Source organism: Protopterus annectens, chromosome 7.part0 (genome assembly GCF_019279795.1).
Source record: "Protopterus annectens isolate FY-2018-M chromosome 7.part0, PAN1.0, whole genome shotgun sequence".
Taxonomy (NCBI): Eukaryota; Metazoa; Chordata; order Ceratodontiformes; family Protopteridae; genus Protopterus; species Protopterus annectens.
Window position 1 is genome coordinate 202,219,110 of NC_056739.1, and position 25,442 is coordinate 202,244,551.

Genomic DNA, 25,442 nt, shown 5'->3' on the forward strand with positions numbered 1-25,442 from the left:
CAACTTTGAAAACTGAAATAAACAAGCTGGCCAGACAAACTTATTGTGAGACATGATAAAAAAATTGAAGAACATATATTTAAAGATATTGAGCAAAATAGGAAACCATTTTATAGATGCATAAGATGTGGAAGGAGTAAAGTCATATCAATTATAAACTGTGTGTAGACTCTAAACTTTATTCTCAGATACAACAGATAATAGATATATTTACAAATTTTTTTGCAAAGAAGTTTGGCTCCACAAAAAACGGTAATAAATTGTTCCTAGTGATATCCAGGTAACCTCACATACTGAAATCAAATTAGATTATATTGAAAAAGAACTATGCAGACTAGATCCAAGCATAGCACAGGGAGGAGATGGACTTAAAAATAATTATCTGAGAACATTTCAGCAATAATGTACAGTACTATTATATCTATTATTTACTAAGTCTTATAAATATGGGGAGATTCCTTACAACTGGAGACATGAATTTGTTAAACCTGTCTTTAAGGGAAAGGGGACTATGACAAATCCAGAGTTATGCAGACCCTTAAGTTTACTTTCATGTTGTGGAAAAACAATGGAGAAGGTAATATTGGATAAGTTACTGTCAGACTTGTAAAGGTTTGGACTTGAAACCATATATCAGCATGCAAATGTTGAAAATAAATATATTACATGATGTCCTATAACAATATAATAACAGCTATGAATAAAAAATGTGATGTGATGTAATTTATACAGATTTGACTTCAGCATTTGACCAGATCATATACAAAGCAATGATCAGTAAATTAGAACAGATAGGTACTGATATACTCTTGATAAGATGGATAGTTGCATGGCTTACAAATAGAACACGGCACGTATACGGCAACTGAACAGGTGAAATCCAAAATTACAGTCATGGTGTCTCACAAGGCTCTGTCCTAGACCAATACTTATTTGGATTGTATCTTTTTCATCTAAGGTGTTCTTCAGTCTGTATGCAGATGATTTGAAACTAGGTCAACTGATTACCTGTGTTACAGATAGGGTATGTCTGCAAAAGAACTTGACTAAATTGATCATTTGTGCACAGGAGAATAATATGCTAATAAATACATCAAAAACTAATAATATGGATTTAAGAGTCATAAATTGAAATGCGAATATTTAATGCAGCACACAGTGATTGAAATAGTAGACTCATTTATGGACCTGGGTATATGGGTAGATCTAACTTTTGAGTTTTTCTAATCGTATCAACAAATTGCTTAATGATAAGTTATAGAACTATAGATTATATAAACAGATTTATAAAGTCTAGGGAATCAGAAGTGAAGAAGTCATTGTTAGTTGCATTAGACCCAAACTTGAGTATAGAACAACTCTATGTAAACCTTATAAGAAAACAAGCATGAATAAATTGAAAAGAGTATAGTGGAAATATATCAGGGGCATCCATGGGTGTAAAATTTAATTTATTATGAAACATTAAAATATCTTAACTTGTACAGTGTCTTATACAGATATTTAAGAGGAAACATTATTTATATATATAGGACATTTAGAGACAACTACCTCTAGGAATGTTTGGGGTTATCAAAAAATAGGCAACCAATGTAGAAGATTCTATAGGAATGAAAAGTGTACTCATTGTTTCTCTGAGAGATCTGCTGGCACAAGGAACAGACTATCAAATTACATTAAAGTAAGAACTAGTTTAGATATTTTTATGAACAGCATGAACACTTATTATGGGAACAACTGTTATGGTATATTGGTAGGCTAGAACAGCATTAACGCTTGTGCTTGAAATATTTGTATGTGCATATGTATGCATTTGGTTTAGTGACACTAACTACTGTTCATATCACTGTGCATTTTATGTGCATCACTTTATGCCCTTAAATTATTCATTGTATTTACTACTAAATTACTGTCATAATACTTTACATAATATCCTGCAAGTGTAAGTATTGTTAGAGATTTTATTTACAGGGTAATCTACAGGCTTACACTTAAAATAAGCAGGCACTGTGTACTATACCTGCCAGTTACAGAAACTAACCAATAAAATCCTGTGGACTGTGCGCTGCATGACACGGTCGTGGTCTAGTTCTTTGCAGTCCCTATTTTTGGTATGTGACTATAAAACAATAGATAATACAATGAGATAATGAGTAGTTTACTATTATTTTTTCTGGGAAAACACCTAAATTATATTTCTTCTTCTAGCTATTACCTGTTCAACTGTCAGTTTGCTTTGCTCATTGTTATACAGTTAAATTCTGTTTTATAGGTACAGTAAAAATTATCATATAAGCATAGTAATGACCGTAAATTACATTTAATGAAAACTAGCACGCTTCCCAGAATTTCAGCTCATAAAAATGGAAATTAATTTTTCTAACAACCATACATCAGTGTCCATGATAATTATACATATTACCAGTGGAAATTAAAACAAAAAGATCTTCAGTTTCTTTGTTTAACTAAGAAACACCACCTCCATGAATATCCTAAGTTCCTAAATTGGTCATTAATTTTGCACTGAAGGCAAATATGTTTTGTATTTGTCAAACTGTGAAGTAAAAAATAATGCATTAAGATGTCCTTAGGGAATAAAATAAATGGATGCATTCATACCTAAAGAGTATAAACACTACATCTCTATAGAATATGTTTTAAAGCCTAATGCATACATATGCTCTCACACAAATGCCAAGACCCTACTGTCACAGTCAGACCTATATGCATGTAAAAGTGTATATGTACAGGTGACAAAGTACAGTTGTGTACACTTACCATAAATGTAGATGTTCGAGTGTATTCACTGTTGCAGTCATTACATTTGGGTAATCCTGCTGGCAGGTTGCCCTCAGTCGGCCTGAATTCCAAAGTCTTGGGTCCTGCGTCGGCTGCTGTCACCCCTTCTCTGACGTTAGGTCATCAGGGGTACAAAGGAAGCGGCCGACGCCATTTTCTTCAGTTTTTCTTGCCCCAGATGTCAGGTGCCCCCTGAAAGGGTAGGCAAAATTTATATATATATATAAAAATACATGCACAAATATAAACTTTACCTTCATCTACAAGCAAATACACCACATAGGTTGTATAAATCAGAGAAGGAAAGATAAGTTCCAGCAGAAAAAAGGGGGATGGCGGGTGGGTAACCTGGACTGCAACAGTGAATACACTCGAACATCTACATTTATGGTAAGTGTACACAACTGTACTATGTTCTTCGTGTTTCACTGTTGCAGTCATTATATTTGGGTAGAGTCCCAAAGCTAAGGTTGGGAGGCTGGAGCTAAACAGCATTAGGAGCAGCTATGAGGCCCTGCAGAACTGCAGTGGCGAAGCCTGCCCTGGATTTAGAGTAAAATGGCAGATGATAGTGCTTTGTAAAGGTGTGCACTGAACTCCAAGTAGCAGCCTCTAAAATGTCTTTTACTCCTCTGAGAAAGGCTGCTGAAGTGGCTGCAGCTCTAGTTGAATGTGGCCTAATGCCCTTAGGTACTGGCTTGCCATGGTGAGAATAGCAGAAACAAATGCAGTGGCCTATTAACTTTGAAATAGTCTGCTTTGAAATAGCCTTTCCTTGTGATCCTGCAGCATATGCCACTAGTAATTGCTCTGTCTTTCTGAAAAACTTTGGTTCTGTCCAAGTAGAGTCTAAGCTGTCTGTGTACGTCCAATGAATGCAGAATTCTCTCTCCCTTGTTCTGTGGGTTTGGATAAAAAATTGGCAAATGAATAGTTTGGTTAAGGGCCACTCTGGACACCACCTTAGGCATAAATGTTGGGTTTGTCCTCAGAGAGACCCTGTCTAGATAAAAAATGATAAAAGGTTCCACAGCCATGAGTGCCTGTAGCTCTGATACTCGTCTTGCAGAAGTTATTGCTAGGAGCAGAGCTGTTTTCCAAGATAAAAACTTTATATCAGCAGTAGCAGCTGGCTCAAAAGGAGGCAGGGTGATTTTTTCCAAGACATAATTGAGGTCCCATGCAGGTATTGGTGATCTCCTTGGAGGCCTTAAATTTTTGGCTCCTCCGAAGTACTGCCTTAATAAAGGATGAGAAAAGATTGGTGGCTCTGTATTGTAATGAGCTGAAATGGCAGAGGCATGAATTTTAATTGATGAAAAGGATAGGCCTTTGTCCAGCATCTCAGTTAAGTATTGCAAAATCTGAGGAATATTTGGTACAGCTGTATCAGTTCCTTGTGCCTGGTTCCAAGAACAAAATCTCTTCCATTTTCCAGCATAAGATTTCCTAGTACTAGGCCTTCTGGCTTCCAAAATGACATCCATCACAGCTTTACTGAGAGGTGTGCTTTGTATGGCTACATTATCCGCCACGCTGCCATGTTTAGAGTCCTGAGTTGGCTGTGCAGGATCTGATTGTTTTGTTGGGACAGTAGATGAGGTATTTGAGGTAAGGTCCAGGCTGGGCACTGAGACAGGTTCCTTAAGATCGGATACCAGTACTGGCGGGGCCAATCTGGGGCAATCAGTATCATCTTTGGCTTCTCCTGTCTGACCTTTAGGAGTACCTTGGGTAGGAGAGGCAGTGGAGGAAAGGCATATACTGATAGTTTTTTCCAGTTGAAAGATAAGGCATCCACTTTCCATGCTTGTCTGTGATAAGTCCTTGTGCAGAAACTTTTTAGTTGGTAGTTGTGAGGGGAGGCAAATAGATCTACATCCGGGCATCTCCATTTCCTTGTTATGCTGAAGACTTGTGGATCCAGCTGCCACTCGTGGGGATCCATGAGGTTTCTGCTTAGTTTGTCTGCCAGAGTATTTTCCTTTCCTGGCAGGAATTGTGCCTGCAGATGAACTTGGTAAGTCAATGCTGTGTCCCACAAAGCCATGGCTAGTCTGCAAAGGGGGTAAAAATGTGTGCCCTCCCCTGCTTGCTTATATACCACATGACCGTGGTGTTGTCTGTCTTTATCAGTAGTTGTCCCGGATGAAGTAGGTCCTGGAAGGCTGTCAGGGCATTTTGAATAGCTAGCATCCCTTTTTGATTGATATGTAGATGCATTTGGTTTGTGGACCATGTGCCCTGAATACATCTTCCTGCCATGTGGGCCCCCCAGGCATAATCTGATGCATCCGTTGTTAGTGTCTGCCAGACTGGGGCAGTGTGAATGGCTGTCCCTTGTTCTGGTGACAAGCCCTCGCCCACCATCAAAACTCCTGTTGCAGGCAGGGAATGAGAGTAATCATTGTTTCCAGGCTGTGGCAGTGTTGAGTCCAAACACTTTTTAGGTACCATTGAAGTTTCCTCATATGCAGTCTTGCATATGGAATTAGTAGGATGCAGGATGCCATGAAGCCCAAAGCCTGCAAAGTTTTTTCTTGCAGATAACTGGGTCTTTGTTGCCAACATTTTGAAATAGGTAGTCAGTTGCCTTTGTTGTCTGGCATGAGATAAGCCATCTGGGCAGTTGTATTTAAGCTTGCACACAGGAATATTATCTCTTGAGAGGGTACTAGTTTTGATTTCTTTTCATTGACTGTGTACCCTAGGCATGTTAGAAGTCTTTTCACAAATGTCAGATGCTGTAGAAGAATGTCCTTGTTCTCTGCTTGAATTAGACAGTCGTCCAAGTAAGGATATATTTGTATTCCTCTTTGTCTGCAGAATGCAATTACTGGTGCCAGGCACTTTGTAAAGACCCTGGGCACAGTAGATAAGCCAAAGGGCAGTGCAGAGAATTGGTAATGCATTGAGCCAGCCTTGAATCTGAGGTATCTTCTGCATGATTATCTGATCGGGACATGCAGGTATGACTCTTTTAGGTCTAAAGTCACAAGCCAAGCATTCTTGCCCAGCATGGGCAGATGCTGCTGCAAAGTCAACATTTTGAATTTTGGTATATCCAGGAATGTGTTCAGAATAGATAGGTCCAGTATTGGTCTCCAGGCCTTGTCCTTTCTGGGTACCAGGAACAGTCTTGAGTAAAATCCTGGTCTCTGCTCTTGCTCTGGTACTTGTTGAATGGCCCCCATGTCCATGAGGGATGAGACTTGTTTTTGTGCCTCTGCCCATTGATTTTTTGGCAGATCTGGCCAGCCGTTTGCCTTTAGCAGGGTATGGAAATGGAACTTGTAGCCTTGTGATACTATATTTAGAACCCACTTGTCCCGGGTTATTATGTGCCAATTTTGAGCAAAAAGTTCTAATTTTCCCCCTAAGGGTGCCGCCAGGAGATAAGTGCTTGGTGCAGGCAGGGGGAAGTCATTCTGACTGTTTCCTGTATGGTTGTGATTTGCCTTCTCCAACTTTGGAGGTAGAAGCACCCCATTGCTTTGACCTGTATGGACCTTGTGCCTGGGATCTGCCTCTAGGGTGTCTGGATCTGCCCCTTTGAGGTCTGTCTGACACCGGAAAGGACCAATTCTTTGTGGGCCAGTGCCTACTAAACCTAGGTGGCTGTATTTGTAAAAAATCTTTGACAGTTTGCATAGATTTAGCTTTGTCCTCCATTTTCTTTAACACCTCTTCTGCCTTAACACCAAACAAAGTATCATGTTGTAAAGGTGCATCTAATAATTTAACTTTGACATGATCAGGCAGATTTTGTTCCTTTAACCAAGCATGCCTCCAAATTACAAAACCCGTAACTGTGGCCCTGTAGGAGGCCTCCAAAGAATCAAAACCACATTGCAAAGCATGCTTTCCAACTTGTTCAGCTGCATGCAATAAATCCTGCATTTCCTTGTTTTCTGCACATTCAGAGTTTAGCAACATTTTCTGTTTAAGCAATGCTATGACATGTTGCTGATATATGAGCATATGAAACTGACAGTTTAAGGCCCTTATAGCCAAGATGGCAGATGTGTAAACCTTTTTTTTCCCATCTATCCAGTACCCTGGAATCTCTGTCAGAGGGGGTAGGGTTTTTTGCTGCCGAAGCCCGAACTGCTTTGGGACCCTGAGAAAACATTTCTGGGTCTGCAGAAGGGTTTTTAAAAAGGAATTTATGAGAGTCAGGAACCCTGTAATATCTGTCAGGCTTAACAGGAGCTGGAGGTAAGGAGTCAGGAGTAAGACTAGACTCCAAAAACACATCATCTACAATGTCTAACACAGGAGGAATGGCTAGAGGCCTGTGTTGAGCTAGTAAAAGGAAATCCCTGAGCCTCTTTTTAGATTCTGAAAAATCTTGGCTCTCCCAGTGGAAATGCTCCCTCATGGTATGCAAGGTTTTCCCAAAAGAATAGTCTTCTGGAGGAGAAGCTGAAGGTATAGATTCTTCAGCATCAGAATCCTCATAGGGGGGAAGAGAATATTCCTGATCAGAAGAGGAATCAGAAGAAATAGAAACCTGATCTGAAGATTCATAGTCAGTCTCTTGCCTAAGCCTCTTATCAGGAGGGGGATGGGAACCTCTGATCAAGGTAATCAAGTCTTCGGCCATTTTGACCATCTGGTTTTTGGGCATAGAGGCCTGTCCATGTGGCTCTTGAGTTTGTTTCTTTGCTTTAGAAGGTGCTTTAGTCTTTGCCTTTGAAGCTGAAGTCGGTTTAATGTAAAGATGTTTAGGTCTGAAAACACCCTCAGAAGCTGGTGCCTGCTCAGTGGCTCTGGACCCATCTGAGGGAATAGTATCCGAGGCTCCAATACTTTGAGTTTCCAGTGGCATGGCTGACTCCACGTGGGAGTCGGTAGCAGCCTGCGACTCTAAAGTAGCGGGCGTCAGGGGCTGCGAAAGTGCCTCACTGAGAACCGGTGAACCGGCAATCCAGCGACTGGCTTAGGAGAAGCTTCGTCGTCGGTTTTGGACCTCGATTGTTTATCTCTCTCTTTTTCTTTGCATTTTTTTGTGAACTCCGGTAGTCGGATGACTATCCGACGACATTTCTGGATAATTAAACCGGCATCCAAAATAGTTTAAAGCAAAATCATACCGATGCTTAATAGTGCGTTGGTTAAATCTAGCACAAAACCGACAACCTGAAAAGTTGTGATCAGGGCCTAGGCAAGGAATACAGTAAGAATGAAAGTCCTTATGAGGTATTTGCTTTCCACAAGAAATACAATTATTTACTTTTTCTGACATCGGTCTGGAGCAAGTAAAAAGTTCAAAAAGCTTTATTGAAGATTTCGGATCTGAAATTCGAACACGAAAATCTCAGGAGTCGGCCGACCGGCACTTACGAACTGCTTCTGCTTCGAGCACCGCATGGCAAGAAGGACTGAAGAAAATGTCATCGGCTGCTTCCTTTGTACCCCTGACGACCTGACATCAGGGAAGGGGCGACATCAGCTGACACAGGACCCAAGACTTTGGAATTCAGGCCGACTGAGGGCAACCTGCCAGCAGGATTACCCAAATGTAATGACTGCAACAGTGAAACATGAAGAACATCTATAGCATTTGTGCTGTATTTACTAGAACTTCAGTGTGGTGGAATCTTAATAAACTCACCCTTTTTTCCAGTTTTAATAAAAGGAAAATGCATATTTCTCTATCCTTGATAAGGGATTAGGTTATTGTGTACTCTGTTTTATTATAATTGTTACTCTATTTTATGTTTGGTTATGACTTGACCACCTGTAATTATCGGCCTTTTTAATATTTTTTATGTTTTTGTTACTTGTATTTTTTTGGAGCTTTTTTCCTCGGGTCTCCACTGAAAAAGGGCTGCTGCCCAGTTGGACTAACCCGGTTAACAAATGTCAAATAAAATAAAATAAAATAAATTAAAAGTCAATGTTTTTTCTTTATACTTCATAAGCTTCATAAATTTCATGTTTGCCTAATTTGTATTTATTACAATGAAAATAAAATTCCTCTGCATATCATGTAGTCATAAGTGAAAGAGTTTGCTAATTTATTTGTGGGAACTCTGTTTGCTTGGGTTAGAGGCATTTACAGTCATTACCCTAACTCAGCTAATCCACATATTGCTGCCACTTGTCAGGAGGCTCAGCCTAGAAAAATATTTCAAACCGCTCAAAAGAGAATAGGCAACTTCTTAAAATTAGCCTGTAACCATAAAGTTAGAGTCCCATAATTTCTACATTTACAGTATACTTTGTCAATAAGCATAAGACCCTTCACCTTTAAATGTGTTACCATCCTTAACCTTCTGGCGCAATACAGTAAGTTAAAATAAGCAATGAAGCAAAGCCTATTACACAAAGCAAGTACATACATTTTTGAAATAATTTAACTCATTCACTCCAATGGAGCTTAGGAAGTTTGCACAGTAAATTCCAATGGGTGAAGCGTAAGTCTTTTGACAGAATCAAATCATGCCCTCACATTTCAAACAAATGTTCATATCTCTTGAACTATACTGATTATGACAGAAGTATAAATGGCAAACTCTTTAGCACAAACTATTTTTATAGTGGTAATATTCTTTATGTTTTAGGTCTTAAACTGAATTTATAAGTCACACTAAACACAGTAACTATTACATTTGTAATATTTTGTAAACAATATCTCAGCAACCACTCAAATTACACACATACTGTCAGCAGTATTTTATTCATCTAGCTGAGAGCTTTCATATGAGGCTAAGGAGTTCTGTCTGTGTTACTTGGTTGAGATATTTAGAAAAAAATATGAAAATGATATTTATATAAATTAATATCATAAAAGCAGTTAATATTTGTGTACCTGCACTAGACAGAGGTCAAATATTAATGCAGTAAAGTTTGCTATTGTGAGAGCTTTAAGATGAAATCTTTTAAAACCTTGTAGGTAGCATGGTTGGAACTATTGATCCAAATATGAACAAGCAATATTTGACACCTAGAGGTATCAGTAGGAGTTAACTACAGATGCACCTGTAGGCATCACTCAGATGTAATGACTTAAGGTAGAAGTGAGAAGTGATAGCTGATCATCAAGAACAGCTATAAGACTTTAAGGAATCCAGTCGTATGATTCTCCGGGTCACCCTTAAAGCATGCATCTGTGGTAGCTGGGTCCTGTGAGGTTAACAAGGACTGCTTGAATAGTTAATATAAACAATATATGCATACATGTTGTAGAAAAATCTCTCACATCACCAACAAGAAGGTTAATAGCAACTGTTTAACAGTTAACATAAACAGTATAGGCATACATTTTACAGACAAATCTGTCACATCACCAACAAGAACCTCAGTATCTCATGGATTCATTTCCCAATTCTTGTGTTCACCTTCAGTAGAATTATAGAATGGGTTAGGGAGATAGGAGCCTATCCTGGCAAGCAGCATATGTAAGGCACAGGTGTGATACCAGTCCTGTACAGTATGCAGATACACTTCCGAGTAGTTTTGGGGATTGACAATTTTCCTAGCAGCTTGTCATAGGGATGTGAGAGGAAAACTCATTGAAACAAAGGAAGGATATAATAAGCTCTCCAGAGAAGTCACCCAAGCTGAGAAATGAACCACAGAGGGTGGCACTGTGAGGCAGCACTACATAAGGCTAAAATTTGCTTATGAGGAAATAGTAGTTCATATACAACATATCACAGGAATTATTTCTAAATATATATTGGATAGCACTGCCATAATTTATCAGTGGTACGGATATGGCAGGGTCTGTATTAATAGATTAGACATAATTAACATTCAGAATAATGTGAATATCATTAATTCATACAACACATACATAATACATTATTTATTATATTTATTTATAATTATGTTGTTGCTGTTTTCATGGTTCTATGTCCAGACTTTACATTTAAACACTGATCAATTGTTTGATGCAGCCAGTTGTATAGAGCACTCATTCTAAAAATAATGCCCTGTGGTGCTGACTTGGGATTGACTAATTTCAAATATGAAGTTAACTGTCAGTCTCTTGCCATACTTGTGACAAGGATTCAAGTTACATCCTAAACAGCTGTAATGATTTCCACAGCCTCGACCTGCATAGTGTGAAACTAGCAAGTCACTTGGAGGAGACAAAGCTCAGGTGTCACCGTGTCACCCACAGAGAGAAACATTTCTCTTTTTTGGTCTTATCTATCATCCAAAGATTATCCAAGTGGCAGATATACTGGCAGTGGGGCTCAGTTAATAGACAAGTTTCACAGATCTAAAAGGAGACCGATTGCTAAAGCTGCCCACAGATCTACTTAGGATGAAGTGGATAAATCATTTCCAGACCATGCCCTGTTGTTCAGGTGTGAATGTAAATGCTGTTCAAAGGATTATGCTTTGACAGAAAACAGGCCAAACACTGAATTGCTGGAAGCCACTTTCAGCAAACTGGAGGTGTTGCAATTTCCATACTGTTGTGCTACCATGGAGTTAGCAGCTTGCCCCCCCCCCCCACACACACACACAGAGAACTCTAGTCTAAGCAGAGCAGTATCCTAACCTGTCAGCATCAATGGATATTTACCAGCAGGCAGAATTTGATTTCACAGTCATTTTGCAACCAGCTCTGGATGTTGTAAGAAGACATTGTTGTCTGCACCTAAATGTGTTATTCCCTTCGTGCACACCTTTTTTTATAAACAAGTCAAGCAATTTAAAAAATGACAGTTGAAGCTAAAAATATTTAGGCCCATAACTCTGACAGCTGTGAATAGTTCAGAACAATTTTTCATCAAAATCATTTCAGGGTCAGACATCACAAAATCTACCACTGGTATAGCTTTATTCCATGAAAACCAAATCTGTTCAATGTCATTATGCAAATTTACCGTTTGTGACAAAACTACAAAAAGAGAGTACAAAAATCCATGATGTGGTGGTTACCAGACAGTCATTGTAAGTGTGGGGTTAAAAGTATTAAAGATTTGAAACTTAAGAGCAAGCTTAGACCATAGTGAACAGAGGCTTGCAGTGCTGGTGGACCTATATTTTAAGGACACTAGTAACCTTTGGATGTCATCTTATGAAGTAAGTCATTATTGATTAACAGTTTTATCTTTAATGTGTGAGACACCACGTTTTGGTTATCTGTGCCACTAGTCCAACAGCATTATCTTCAATTCAGGTAAGACAGGCTGACATAACGGATTCCTGTTAGAGTCACAAAGGTAAGGTTATTAGTAGTATGGCGGTACTGGGTGCTCCAGGATGATCTGATATGCATCCAGATGGACAGAAATGGTTATTGTTCAGTTATTTTTATGCTAAGTCACATTTGTTTAAATGATGGGACCATTTTCTTTGTGTTAGAACTGGTGGACTGGACTGGACAATCACAGGTGTTCCCAAAGAAACATTTGAGACAGGGTCACCACTAGTGTAATTACTGCATGTGTATATTGTTGGTGGCGTCTTTCTTTAACCAAATTGCTGACTTTACAGCATAGGTATTTTTCCTCCTAGTGGTCAAGCACCACAGAAGAATTAGGCAGTTGTAATGTCACTATATCCTGGATTTGGTGTTAATAGGATGTCCAAAGGTATATTTGTTATATATTTTTATTTTCTTTAAATGGAAAATAAACCAAGATATGCTTTCACAAACTCAATGTTGTTCCTGGTTGCTACTTGTAGCGCTATTTGTGTTCCGCACTGGAAAAGTAGGTGTACTCTACTCTGTTTTATTTATTATATGTTGATATTAATAGTGATGGAAAACTGGTACTGTGGGTGAGTTGAGGATTTTTTTTATTTATGTTTACAATACACTATATTGCTTTCACATAGGAAAATGGGATTCTTTATTACAACTTGGACACATAAACTATATTTCTGCTGAAGTCCAAAAAACTGAGACATGGCACTTTGGAACTAGGTTCTCACAGTGTGATTGCAGTGGTAATATGTATGTGGCGAGAACTGTACTGTGGGGAGGATTAGGAGGCATAGCACTTTTACTTTTGAACCATTTTTTTCTTAATGAGGATAAATATATAGATATATATACACACAGCAGTGTGTGTGTGTGTGTGTGTGTGTGTGTGTGTGTTTATTCACATCTGTGTTTATTCACATACAATACTAAATGAAATACATTTACACACCAGCACTTGCTGCTAATTGAAATGGATAATGGATAGGTCCTTGTATGGCATACCTGCAGAAGAGAAACCCCAAACAAAATTCACATAAACAATACAGTATTGTTGCCTGGCAACAGATTTTTAAGAGAAATGCACTTTTGGGTGGGGATGTGTTATTTGTGAGATTGATCTATTCCTAGGTGATACAATTTGCAATGGTGTCTTATCTGAAGGAGCTTCTTCTTTTTTTCCAGAATCTTCAAAGGAAGAGAGATTGTGATACATTATGACTCCCTCAAGGCTACATCTCTTGAATGTGTTTGTACTTTCCAGCCTTTAAGATACCCCAAATAACATAAACGTGGAGGGGAACTTGAAGGTGATCTGATCACATGACTTGTGTGTGAGCAAATAGTGTAAGAAAGTAGTAACAGAGTAATATGTTTAGAAAGCAGTTCTGTCAGAACAAAAACTAATGTTACCTGTGGAAAGACCGCTGGATAAATCCTCATTACAAATACTTTATACTACAAGCTCAGTCTCTGCAAAACTGACAAGAGAGGAGATACACACAGACAAATCACAGCAAGCCTGCTGAAGACATCAAAGATACAAAGCTGATGTATAAAACATTCAGAAGGAGAAGGACATGGAGGGCATGCTGCATTGAACAACAATCCAGTCCTAAGTGCTTACAGAGTGGGAGGAATGAACAACAATGCACAGAGTAGAATATCTAATGGAGTGAGCTATACTGCATTAGCTTTAAGTTATACCGTACTCCATGCAGGTCAAGACAGAAACTAATGAATTATTTTAACCACGCTTTTTGCTGTCACATTTCTAAAACAGTGGCCAGTCTCCCACCGTTGTATGCAGTGCACTTAATTTTAACACTGTAGTCAATTGAAAAGTCATATTTTTATACGTAAATATAATCCATTGTTTGCCATTAGGAAAGCCATCTATAGTAGCTTAAAACTATTAGAAATACCGAAATGTCAACTTTTAAATTAAGTATGGCACTAAAGTCGAGCCACTTAATTTTAGTGTGGTTTACCTTTTGGCGATATGTCTCTATGTGCCACTGTATGGGGGCATGGCAGCAGAAAGAGAGTTTGCAAAAAAAGCTGAACTGGAAAAACTATGTCTCAGATTATTAGACTATATCTTCTTTGTTAGGAATCTCTGGGGTCCTTCAAACAAAAAGACCTTAGAGGTACTGTCCATTTATTCAGTATCTTCTATACTCTTGCGGTGAGATCTATGCCTTGCCTTTGTGCCATTAAAACAGATGTTGTATCTTTACAAGTCTAATAATTCTACAAATACCAGAACTGGTGACCTAAATCATCAGCAGCAGATAAATAAAATGTGATACAGAGGCAGATTCATAATGCAGTGCCTTCCTCACCTCTGGAACATCTGCCCATGCAGATTAAGCACTGTGATGCACTCTCATCCTTCAAACAGTGACTTGAATTTCTAAATGGCCTAACTCTCCTAGAGAAAGAATGTACAGCCTATGACTGTGTATTGACAAAACGTAAATGGTCACAACATTCATTTGCCTTGAAATTCCTACGTATCTTATGAATCCTGTATGGCAAATAACTTTTTGTTTCTGTGTTAACATAACATAGATTTATACCTGCGAAAGGCAGCTGCCTTTAATATGTGTCTGGTAGTTTTTTCACTGTAGCACAAAGTCTGCCTTTAATACAATAACACTGAACTATTTGAGTAAAGATGAAGCAGCTTAATGACAAAGTCATCAGAACTGTGGAATAAATTATTTTTCACAGTCACAGGCTCCTAGACTAGCATTAAGAAGATAGGTTTCACGCTTAAAAACTGGGGAAGAGATTCAGAAATGTGTTTGTTATGAATTGAGTTTGCTGTGGAATGGGATGTGTCAGCAACTGTTTACTAGTAAATATGGTGTGTAACTTATCCAGTAAGTTGGAACATAGACTGAAGAGGTGGAATAAGCATTCTTGATCTGCCATCAGAGTCTGAATTTCACCAAGGAAAAATTCCTAGTGTTTGGTACACCTAAAAATTATTTTAAGTATTTGCATGCCAGTGCAACAATACTACATCACTTGTGCCACTCCATTAAGTTCATAGATTCATAGGTTAGTACTAAGCTAACTGCCCTTGCAAGCCATTTTAAGCCTAGCCAATTATGCCTTGCGAGACTCAAACCTTGCATTTTGTGTTTGTAAGGCAAACACATTAACCATTAAGCCACCCTCACAACCCTAGTAAACCATCTACTCACTTCCTGCAGGTCTAGTAATTTCATGTCCTATTCCTTACATGCTACTGCAAACATATACATAACAGCACAGGGACTTTGAGAGGTGAATGAGTTTTTTTTGGGGGGGCACAGTCTGTTGTGCCACACAAACAAGAAGCAAGAATGGTTATTCTCTTAAAGTTTGTTAAGGCTATACATTTCTGCATATTAAAAAGGTAATATTGTATTATGAACTACAAGATCAATAATTAAAACAACTGTTCACACCAAGGCCAACACTAATAAAATACTAAAGTACGCACAACTCGTGTTATTTTCTTTGTACAAAATGGGGGCATTGTATTTTAAGAATTGTTTACTCTACAGCAAGCATTACAGTAGGATTTATTTACTTATTAAAAGTATAATTTTAGTGGTTTATTTAAAATGAACTCTATATCATGTTTCAGAATTCTTATGGGGGCTATTCGAACTTCTTAATTGTGGCAATATTGGGGTGGTAATAAAAATTCAGGGTTAAATGACAAAAAAAAAATCATCTATATAAGGATGAAGCCCACACACTGAAAAAATTGACAAAAATTACTTCTTGATCGCTGCTTTTAAAGTAGTAAGAAGGTTAAGACTTGGTATTATTATTATTTAAGGATTGCTGAAAATAAGAATTATATAATATCTTTCTTGTTTTTTTGTCATTTTCAACATTTTAATAACTTACTTTCGATTACTAAGTTTTCAATGACCTTAGCATCATTATATTGCCCTACAAAAGTTTTTCATATATGAAGGCTCAACATCGTCTTTTCTCATCTTTTCCTTTCTGGATGAAGTTCCGGTTCTTGTCTCTAGCTGGAGAGAGGATCACAGTGCTGAAAGGCTGACAGATAGTGACTGCAGTGCTGAAAGGCTGACGGATAGTGACTGCAGTGCTGAAAGGCTGACGGATAGTGACTGCAGTGCTGAAAGGCTGAACAATAGTGACTGCAGTGCTGAAAGTCTGACAGATAGTGACTGCAGTGCTGAAAGGCTGATAAATAGTGACTGCAGTGCTGAAAGGATGACAGATAGTGACTGCAGTGCTGAAAGGCTGACGGATAGTGATTGCAGTGCTGAAAGGCTGACAGATAGTGACTGCAGTGCTGAAAGGCTGACAGATAGTGACTGCAGTGCTGAAAGGCTGACAGATAGTGACTGCAGTGCTGAAAGGCTGACAAATAGTGACTGCAGTGCTGAAAGGCTGACAAATAGGGACTGCAGTGTTGAAAGGCTGACGGATAGTGACTGCAGTGCTGAAAGGCTGACGGATAGTGACTGCTTATTTTTGTTGTAATTTTTTGAGAAGATTTGAATTTTTGTAAAGTGTCATTACCCAATAAGTATGTTGTTATACTTAGTTACCTATCGGTATCCATCCGTGTTTATGTGTTTCTGTTGAGTCCGTGATAGCAATGTTACTTGGAACAGTCTCCAACGATAATGCAGTTTAAATACATGTCATCTCAGTTTTTACATTCAAATGATACATAAGACCTAATAACATTGTATCATACACAGCATCTTCCAATACACTAGGCAACAGCATTAACCTTACATGAGATAAAGAAAGAGCAAATGTTTCAGGAAGTAAGAGAGCGACAGACAGAGAGGATAAGAGGGCAACCTCCCAGTTGTAAAATGAAAGCATTCATAATGGGGATTCAAAATGCACTTAACTCAGTCCTACCTCATAAAATCTTTCCCCCTGAGGGATGTGTGTGTGTCAAGTCACTTGATATTCTCACTGGATTATGTAATCACAATCCAGAAATATAACATGTATTTGTACACTTCCAGTCAGTAACACACCACGTCATTCTCCTTTTGGAAAGTTAGCCAAGCAACACCATGGTACACCACAGAAGCTTAAAGCTACAGGCTACATAGAAAAGGAGCTGTGACTGTATACAAGTGTTTTATTTGCTCCATATGCATACTGCCTACCTTAAAGAAAGTCACTTAACCATTCCAAATCTGCATGAAGTGCAAGTGTGACCGAATATAGTCGTGAGCTGATATTGATGACTGCTTACCCTAATAGCTATATCTATTGCAAAAATAAAATATTTTGTATCTTTTGGGATATGGGACCATTTGTTCTGACTAGGGGATAATCAGCATCTTCTGACACAAAGTTACCTTTTTCCATCAAGCAACTTGAAATCCAACAGATCTGAATATCAAGCTTTACCAAGCAATAAGTTAAACAACCTTCTAAGGGAAGAGTGTAGTGTTATAATGAGGTGATGCCTTTTTTTATGTATTGAAACTGCAGGATTTGAAGATTCTTTTGCTATAGGTGAAGAGATCTGAGAACTAGGGGGAACAGTGTAAATTATTTTCTGTACCAACAGCCTGTTTTCCAACAGGATAAACATTGATTCTGCTGTCAGTGTCTTCACTGGCGTAGAGAGCTTGCTGAAGCATTAATATTTTTCTTTGAGCTGCTTTAGTTTAGTCTCCAAGCAGACAGTATTTAGGCACCTAATCTGAGTAACAAGACCCTTGTCAGCCATTCTGTGGTCTTCTGATTCAGTTCCCAGTTCATAATAGTCATAAGTGTCCATGTTTCCTGCATTTATCATCTAAAATAAACTACCTTTTGAGTTTTTATGAATGTTCTATATGTGCATATTCACTCTAGGGGTTATATTAATACATCATTTTGACATTATTGTGTTTCATAATTCTAAGCATCCTATGTAAATGTTTCTTGAGGTTTACATTCATATGGTCAAGTGCACACTGCTCGACCATACATTTAACCGTGATTTCTAAGCGAAACTCGTAACGCCGAACAGTTGAAATGTCTTAAAACACCGAATTCGACATTGCCGACCACTCTACAGCCTAAAACGAGTGCTAACATTGGTTAAAAAGGGGATGGGATTTTGCAATTCACAACACTTGCAATCACAGTTTTGTGATATTGCTGTACTCCTTTTGGCCATACCCGGTCGACCATTCACCGGTTGGCCATATGCATGTACACCGTTTCTTGACACCAAGTTTGTCATAATTATGTAATTTCATCCCTTGCAGCACATAAGTGCTCTTCAAGATCATTCTGAAACACTTACTTGAACCATGATGTAATTCCTAAGACACTTTATTAATTATATTGCAAGAAAAATGCAGTCACTCTGAGGATAATTTGAACAGAATGGCATTTAAAACCATGGAGAAGTTGACTACTCTTCTGAGGTGCAGTACATTACCCTTATGTATAGAGATACGGTACTTTTGTAGCTCTCATTTTCAGCCATATGCCTTCCGATATCACATCATCCAGAATATGCATGAACAAGGAGAATGTATGCAAGCACATGGGAGCAGTGTTAATAGGACTTCTGCATTTGTAGCACAGCCAGAGAACTTGGGGCCATCTTGTGAAAGATACTGCACACTATGTAGGATAGTGATGCAGAGTTATAAGGTATACAGTAGGTGGGAAAACATTTAGCATATTAATCCTAATTCTTTACGTCCCTACTTGTTATGACACAAAAACTGGCCTCTCAACTAATAAAGCAAAGCAAGTATTGCAATACTTAGCCATATTTTTGGAGAATGCGTGCAAGACTTACATATTTAATAATAGTACTACTTGGCACAAAGCAGAATTGTGCAGCATTTCTCCTACCTAACAGCAGTGCTGCAATAATTACCTTTTAGTAATGCACTGTCTCTCATGCCATTCTCATTCCATCTCTCTTTCTTTTAAGTGTTATTAGTCATACAGATTATATAAAGTGGAAGTTCATAATGGAGCTATAACATTATATACCCCCCCCCCCCCGTCCCAACAAACATTCATAAAGCAGATATATAAATATGTGGAAGTGAGTGCATAGATGCTTGCTTACTGGTAGTAACAGGAATTTAAGCACTATATTACTATAGGCAGATATGTTGTCACTGTTTTTTTAACTTCTCCAAATCTTTACAGTTTAATAATAGCATAACAGAAATGGACCCCATTCCTAACTCAGGGTGCCATAATAGTTTATGAAGTCAGTATTTCTTCACTGTCTGATATTTACCAGGAATGCCCTTCTCCAGCTACACAGTGTACCCATTCCTGCCTCCTCGTGAAGCTTATATGAAGTTAACTATATTGGTAGCATTTTAAGAACACTTGGAAATTCTTTGTTATGAGCCTTTTGCTACTATTACTATTGAAGCTGCCTCAGTGTCTTTATTCCATATTGCTGTAGTTTCTGATTGCATATTCCCCTACTAGCTGTTAAGCTTGGGTCTGCACTTAAAGCAGAAAGTGCTGACCAATAAACAGCAGCAAGTAGAGGTGGCTTTGTTTCAACTCTCATTTTTACCTGCTCTCTGCTAAACTACACACACAAGTCATTTAGAATTAACAGCTTCCCTTACACAGGGAATACTTAAGGATGTCAACCACTAACCCAATACTTTGACTTTCAAAGATAACATAGCACATCTCATTTTTTTATTTCTTACTTCTTGACTGATTTGTAGTACATGGAGAAGATAAATCTCTCTGAACTACAAAGAATTATGATTGGATCTCGGATTGTAACTACATATTATAGGTTCATAGGTGTTTACTAGGCTAACGACCACAAGGGCCTTTTAAAGCCTAGCCATGCATCCCAAATCTCTGATGAGTTCTGATACCCTTGATAAGTGTAAGCATGGGCCTGGGAGATGAACCTTTACAGATTACCTGTTTTCATCAGAGTCATAGGTGCCAAACCAGGCATGGATTTTTGTTTTCCTATCCAATTGTCCAAGTTGCACATAAATTGGATTAGGGAGGAACTCTGCTTCACATGGATGGTGACCCTGTTCCATAGGGAGGGTGGCCTAATGGTTAAGGTGTTTGCCTTACAAACACAAGGTGCAGGGTTTGAGTCTCACAAGGGATAATTGGCTGAACTTAAAATGGCTCGCAAGGGGAGTTAGCTTAGTACTAATCTATGAACCTATGAACCTATAGATGCGGTAGTCTCTGGGATACATACCTATCTCTCCAGCAGGTCCTATTTATATCACAGGCAAGGTTTAAGTATTTAGAACAGGTAATTCTGGTACTGTTTGTTTTGTGGATATGCAGGAAGTCCATCAGAGTGGGGTCTGACAATGCCCTGTATGCCAAGCATAGCTCTCTCCTCAAAATCCTGTAGGAGACAGAATACGGGGATAGGTCCTTGAGGTGGTTTGCATAGAACATTTTACTTACGCCCTGTAGTCTTTTAGTGAGGAGCCTCTGTGGACATTCCAGTTGTTGGATATGCCCGGTTAGGTACATACCAAAGGGGGAATTGCACTTAATGATAGGTCTGATGAATGCTGAATACAGTGGAACAATGACTTCCTTGGACTTAGATGCCATACCTTTGTTTGTAAGTTGTGCAACATAGAATAATTTCCATACCACTGTAGACACATGATGATCAAAGGCTAGATTACTATGTGTGTCCCTAAGTCCCTGACTACTGGGTCAACTCTAAGGAGTGTGTTGTCAATATGATAGTTACCAGGGATGGATGACTTCCCAAAGGATACTATTGTGCATTTTTTGGCATTTAGTTTTAGTCCATGAGTCTGATACCAGTTGTTTGTCTGTGTCAGCCCCTCCTAGAGAACATTTGTGTCAGTGTGAGATTCAATGACAGCTCCTAATTTGCAGTCATCTGCAAATTTAGTCAGCCAGAGACCACTGACATCGGCCTTGATTTCTGAGAAGTAAATGCCAAAATGGAGCCGTCCAAGGACTGATCCCTGAGGGACTCCACTTGTTGCTGGCCTCTTTGTAGAGATCAACTACCCAGTTCTAACTTCCTGGGTCCTGTCTGTGAGCCAGTTGGCCATACACTGGGTGACATATGGGTTTACACATAACCTCTTGAGGTTGTCAACAATGCCCTAGTGAGGTATTGTGTCAAATGCCTCAGCCAGGTCAAGGTAAGCAGTGTGAGCGATTGTGCCCTCATCCATTGCTTTGGTGACCTTCTAAAAGAAGTCCATGAGGATGAGTAGACATGATCTGCCCTTTCTGAAACCTAACTGGGTTGGGTTCAGTGTCTGGAGATGTATTATATCTCTATTGATCATCTATTGATCATCTCCATGATAATTCTTTCCATGGCTTTACATATAAGACTAGTGAGACGTATGAGTCTGTAGATGGCCCACCTTTGTGCAAAGGGATGACTGTTGCCTTTCTCCATTCATGAGGCACAAAGCCTGTTTGGAGGCTACAGTTAAATAGTAATTCCAGAGGCCATGATAGGTCATCTTTCATGGTATTTAGAAGGCATGCTGGGATATTGTCTGGGCCCATTGATGCAGTGTTCTTGGTCTTACAGACAGCATTAAGGACCTGTTCCCTAATGATAGTGGAAGGAGTTATATTTGATGATATTTCCTGAGGTTTCCAGGCTTAACTGAAACAGACTGTTTAAAACCGGCTTTGAAAGCTTGGCCACTCACACATTGATTTTGGATGCCTTATAGTGTTATGGGGAATTAGTGTATATTCAATAGGTTTTAGAATTCATTTGTAGTGTTTGAGTGGTTGATTTTACATTATATCTGAGCACATATGTACATAATTGATTTTTATTGTTGATTTTTGACTACACTGTTTGTCTTGAGTAGGAAATGATGTCAGAGCATTGGTGTTATATAAGCAGGATGCATTTTTTAATAGGTGTCTGATGAAGTGATCTTAGTATCATGAAAGCCCTTACCGTTTTTTTTTTTTTTGTAATTAAATCAGTTGATATATATATATATATATATATATATATATATATAAAAGTAGGAAGTGGGGGGGGGGGGGTGCAGAGGAACTTGCCCTCTGTAAAAGGATTTTTTTTTTCAATCAGCTGCTGTTTGACCAATTGTGGTCAAAAAGTTGCCATTCAGTGATGTGAATTTTTTATTTAGTGCTATACACATACACACACATATATAATTTGTTTTGTTTCTCTTAGTATATATTCTGGGCCAGCCTGAAAATGCTCTGTGTGGATTAATGCTCTATCCTGTTTAACAAATCTAAATACATACATACATAAATTCATATTTAAACATATACATGTAATTAGTGACAGCTAGTAAGCTCCCTTCTGGGCCAGCACTGACTTTGAGTGTATTTAGGGAGAAAGACAATTAAAGTTTCTTTTTTAACAACACTGTAAGTGAATGTAATTTGAAACAACAACATTTCGTAACATTATCATGAGTAACCATAATTAGCTAGCTATTTATTACTCCAAAGTAATTAGCAACAGAATAAATGCAGTACCTTTTGTAGCATTACTGTCAGTAAACTGCAATAATGACAATACACTGAGTGAACATAAGTTGTAAAAACATGGACAGGCAATATTCCCTTTGTAACAGCACAATGTAATTAGATGTTTTTTAATAATGCTTGCCTAATACTATCGTGAGTAAATGCATTTCTTCTTGTGTAGGTGACTATCCCTTTTTAAAAGGCAGTATAAGTAGTGACAGACAGCTAGTCAGCACCTCCCATAGAACAGCAATGCGAACGAATACAGCAAGTGACAGAGAGTTAGAAAACGATTAACTTCACCAAGAGAGGCTATAAGGCACTGTGCTAGTAATATTATCACATTCTGTCTGCACTTGCTGGAAGTGAGCAATGGATAAGTTGTCAGTTCACCTCTGCCTGTCATTGCTTACTAGATGAACAAATTCTTGACAAGAAAATACCATATAAATAAAGATGCTTACCGAGCAGCGGGACTTGGGATGCGACCTGAAGCAGGATCGTTGTCCCTTGCACCTCATCCGCTCCTGTGACAATGGAAAGGCAAGGAATTGGGATTTATATAGCACCTTTCATACATAATTGTATCCCAATGTGATTTGCAATTCAGTGATGTAAATATTGATAGTGCACGGACTGTAGGTTATTATTAAAACAAAGTAAAAAAATATAAAAATGAGTGGAATAGAATGCAATAGAATGGAGTAGAATACGGCTTTATATAGCATCTTTCATAGCTATCATATGGTAAAGTGCTTTACAATGCAATGAGCATAGTTAGTACAGCATGAAATAGAATAGAGTAAAACTGAGTGGAAAGGGTGCAATAAGATAAGAAACGGGAGGACAGGAATGGAAAGATTAACAAAGCAAAGCCACCCAAGATTGCTTACAGGTAAGTGAAAAGGCAGTTTGGATATCACAAGCAACTATAATGCATAATATATTTCAGTATGCCTTAAACTGAATAAGACAGATATTTGTAGTGAATGAATATAGAATGGACTAGAACAAAACATACAGAATGGAATGGAACAAAATGGAGAAAAACACAGTCTGGGTTTATACAGTATCCTTCAAACCACTGTGTTAACATGATCTCCCATGCAGGAAGGAACACTTGCAGTACATAACTTCTAGAACAAAATGAGAAAAAACAAGAACAGAGGATAAGTCAATGGAAAAAAGTGAAGATGAGACCTGAAGGGAACTGATGTTGCATTTATATAGCACCTCTCATGTACTTAGTAACTTAAAGTGTATATAAACATAGTGAGGAAGATGCTAGTATCACAGACGCTGTCACAAGATAAAAGAATAGGAATATGTCTAGTGCCTGCTGCTCACTGTACTCACAAGTATTGTGCAGAAACACAGGCCAGGCAATACACATAAGAGAACTGTATAAAGTAAATCCAAGTTTGAAAATTGTTCTGCATACACACACAGTATCCACATGAACTTCTAGACCTTTTTATTCTAATTCCCTTTTGAAAACCAAGCCTTGCTTAGCTTCCCTATAGGCTTATTCATGGCTCCCCATCAGAAGTTAAACATTTGATCTTATATCCTTTGATACTTTGAAAAATAAGTTACAGGGCAAATCTTACTGACACAAATTTAAAGCATTTTCTGCAAGGGGGCATCATCCCTGTGTATTTCTGACATGAGGTCTGCCCCCCAAAACCCCTGCATGTAATTCAGAGATTATTTTACTTGAGAGAAGGATGCAGTACAGCTTTAGACATAACAGACATTCTTATAGGTTCTTATGTATGTACTGGGGTAGCTGCTTTTGCAAGCCATTTTAAACCTAGCCAATTCCCCTTTTGTGTTTGAATTAATCTATTCCATTTGTTTAGAGATTAGCCTTTCCCATCCCATGGTCATTAATTTTCTTTGTTGAAATTTCATTATTTCGAAAAAGAAAAGTAGATGCCCACTTCAGTGAAAGTGCATTTCAACAAAGGGCACTTTCGCTGAAGTCTAGTTGCTGGATCGGCTGACTAAAAAAAAAAAACACAAAAAAAAATATTTTGCAGGGAGGCAAGCCCCCCTGCACGCCACTATTTGGGGAGCTGTTCCCCCCACCCCCCTACTTAAATATACCAACTCCGAGATCGCACTACTGCAAGGAAAAGGGAATATTCCCACTCCACGCTGTATTGTGATCTCCGTACTCTGAGGGGATCCATGCATGGGATAAAGCATTTAGGAGTTGCCTCTTAATATTGGTAGTATAGGGGGAAGTCCTGGGATAAATTTTCTGTTTCCCATTCGTAGATCAAAGTTGAGCTTGAATAGGGATGTGGATGAAGTTTGTTTTATGTGGATGGGACCTCTGCAAGACAAACCTGTCCCTCCAAATCATTCTGTTGATGTTGCACAAAAGATCTAGAGCCTTAAACCAAATACTTCTGATGCCATTTGACTTACTGATGTGCAGTAAATTCATCAGTAATGGGTTTGAGAATACCTTGGATGCCAGACAAACATCATCTGTTAGCAGTCTGTAGTTATCCGAGTATAATGACAGGGCTATGAGTCAGTCCTTGAAGGATATGCTGTTGTATAATGACAGGGCTATGAGTCGGTCCTTGAAGGATATGCTGTTGTATAATGACAGGGCTAGGAGTCGGTCCTTGAAGGATATTCAGTTTATATCCATATGGGACATGTTAAGGCCATGTATCCTTTTATTAAGGTCTCTCTGTGGGCTTGTCAGTTGTTGCATGTGTCTGGACAGATACATGCCAAAGGGGGCATTATTTTTAATGATTGGCCTACTGAGGACTGAGTAGAGGGGGACAATGATATTCCTAGATCTATACACAATCCCTTTGTTTATAAGCTGTGCAATATACAAGGACTTTCTTAAAGCAATGGACACATGTTGGGCAAATGTTAGGTCACCGTATACATAAGTTCCCAAATCCCAAACAATTGGATCAACTCTTAG

At 38.5% G+C, this 25,442-nt stretch overlaps 1 protein-coding gene across 3 annotated transcripts in view; it reads right to left on the reverse strand.

Moving 5' to 3' along the window:
- The window catches only part of DLG4 (discs large MAGUK scaffold protein 4), a 2,742,131-nt gene that overhangs the window by 1,865,654 nt on the left and 851,035 nt on the right, over positions 1–25,442 (reverse strand). For 2 of the 3 annotated variants that reach the window (XM_044076698.1, XM_044076697.1), the window contains exon 2: positions 22,948–23,010. The exons of the other annotated variant lie outside the window; for it this stretch is intronic. In XM_044076698.1, the coding sequence (XP_043932633.1) occupies positions 22,948–23,010 (63 nt within the window). The remainder of the gene's footprint in view (positions 1–22,947; positions 23,011–25,442) is intronic. 3 annotated transcript variants of the gene reach the window in all.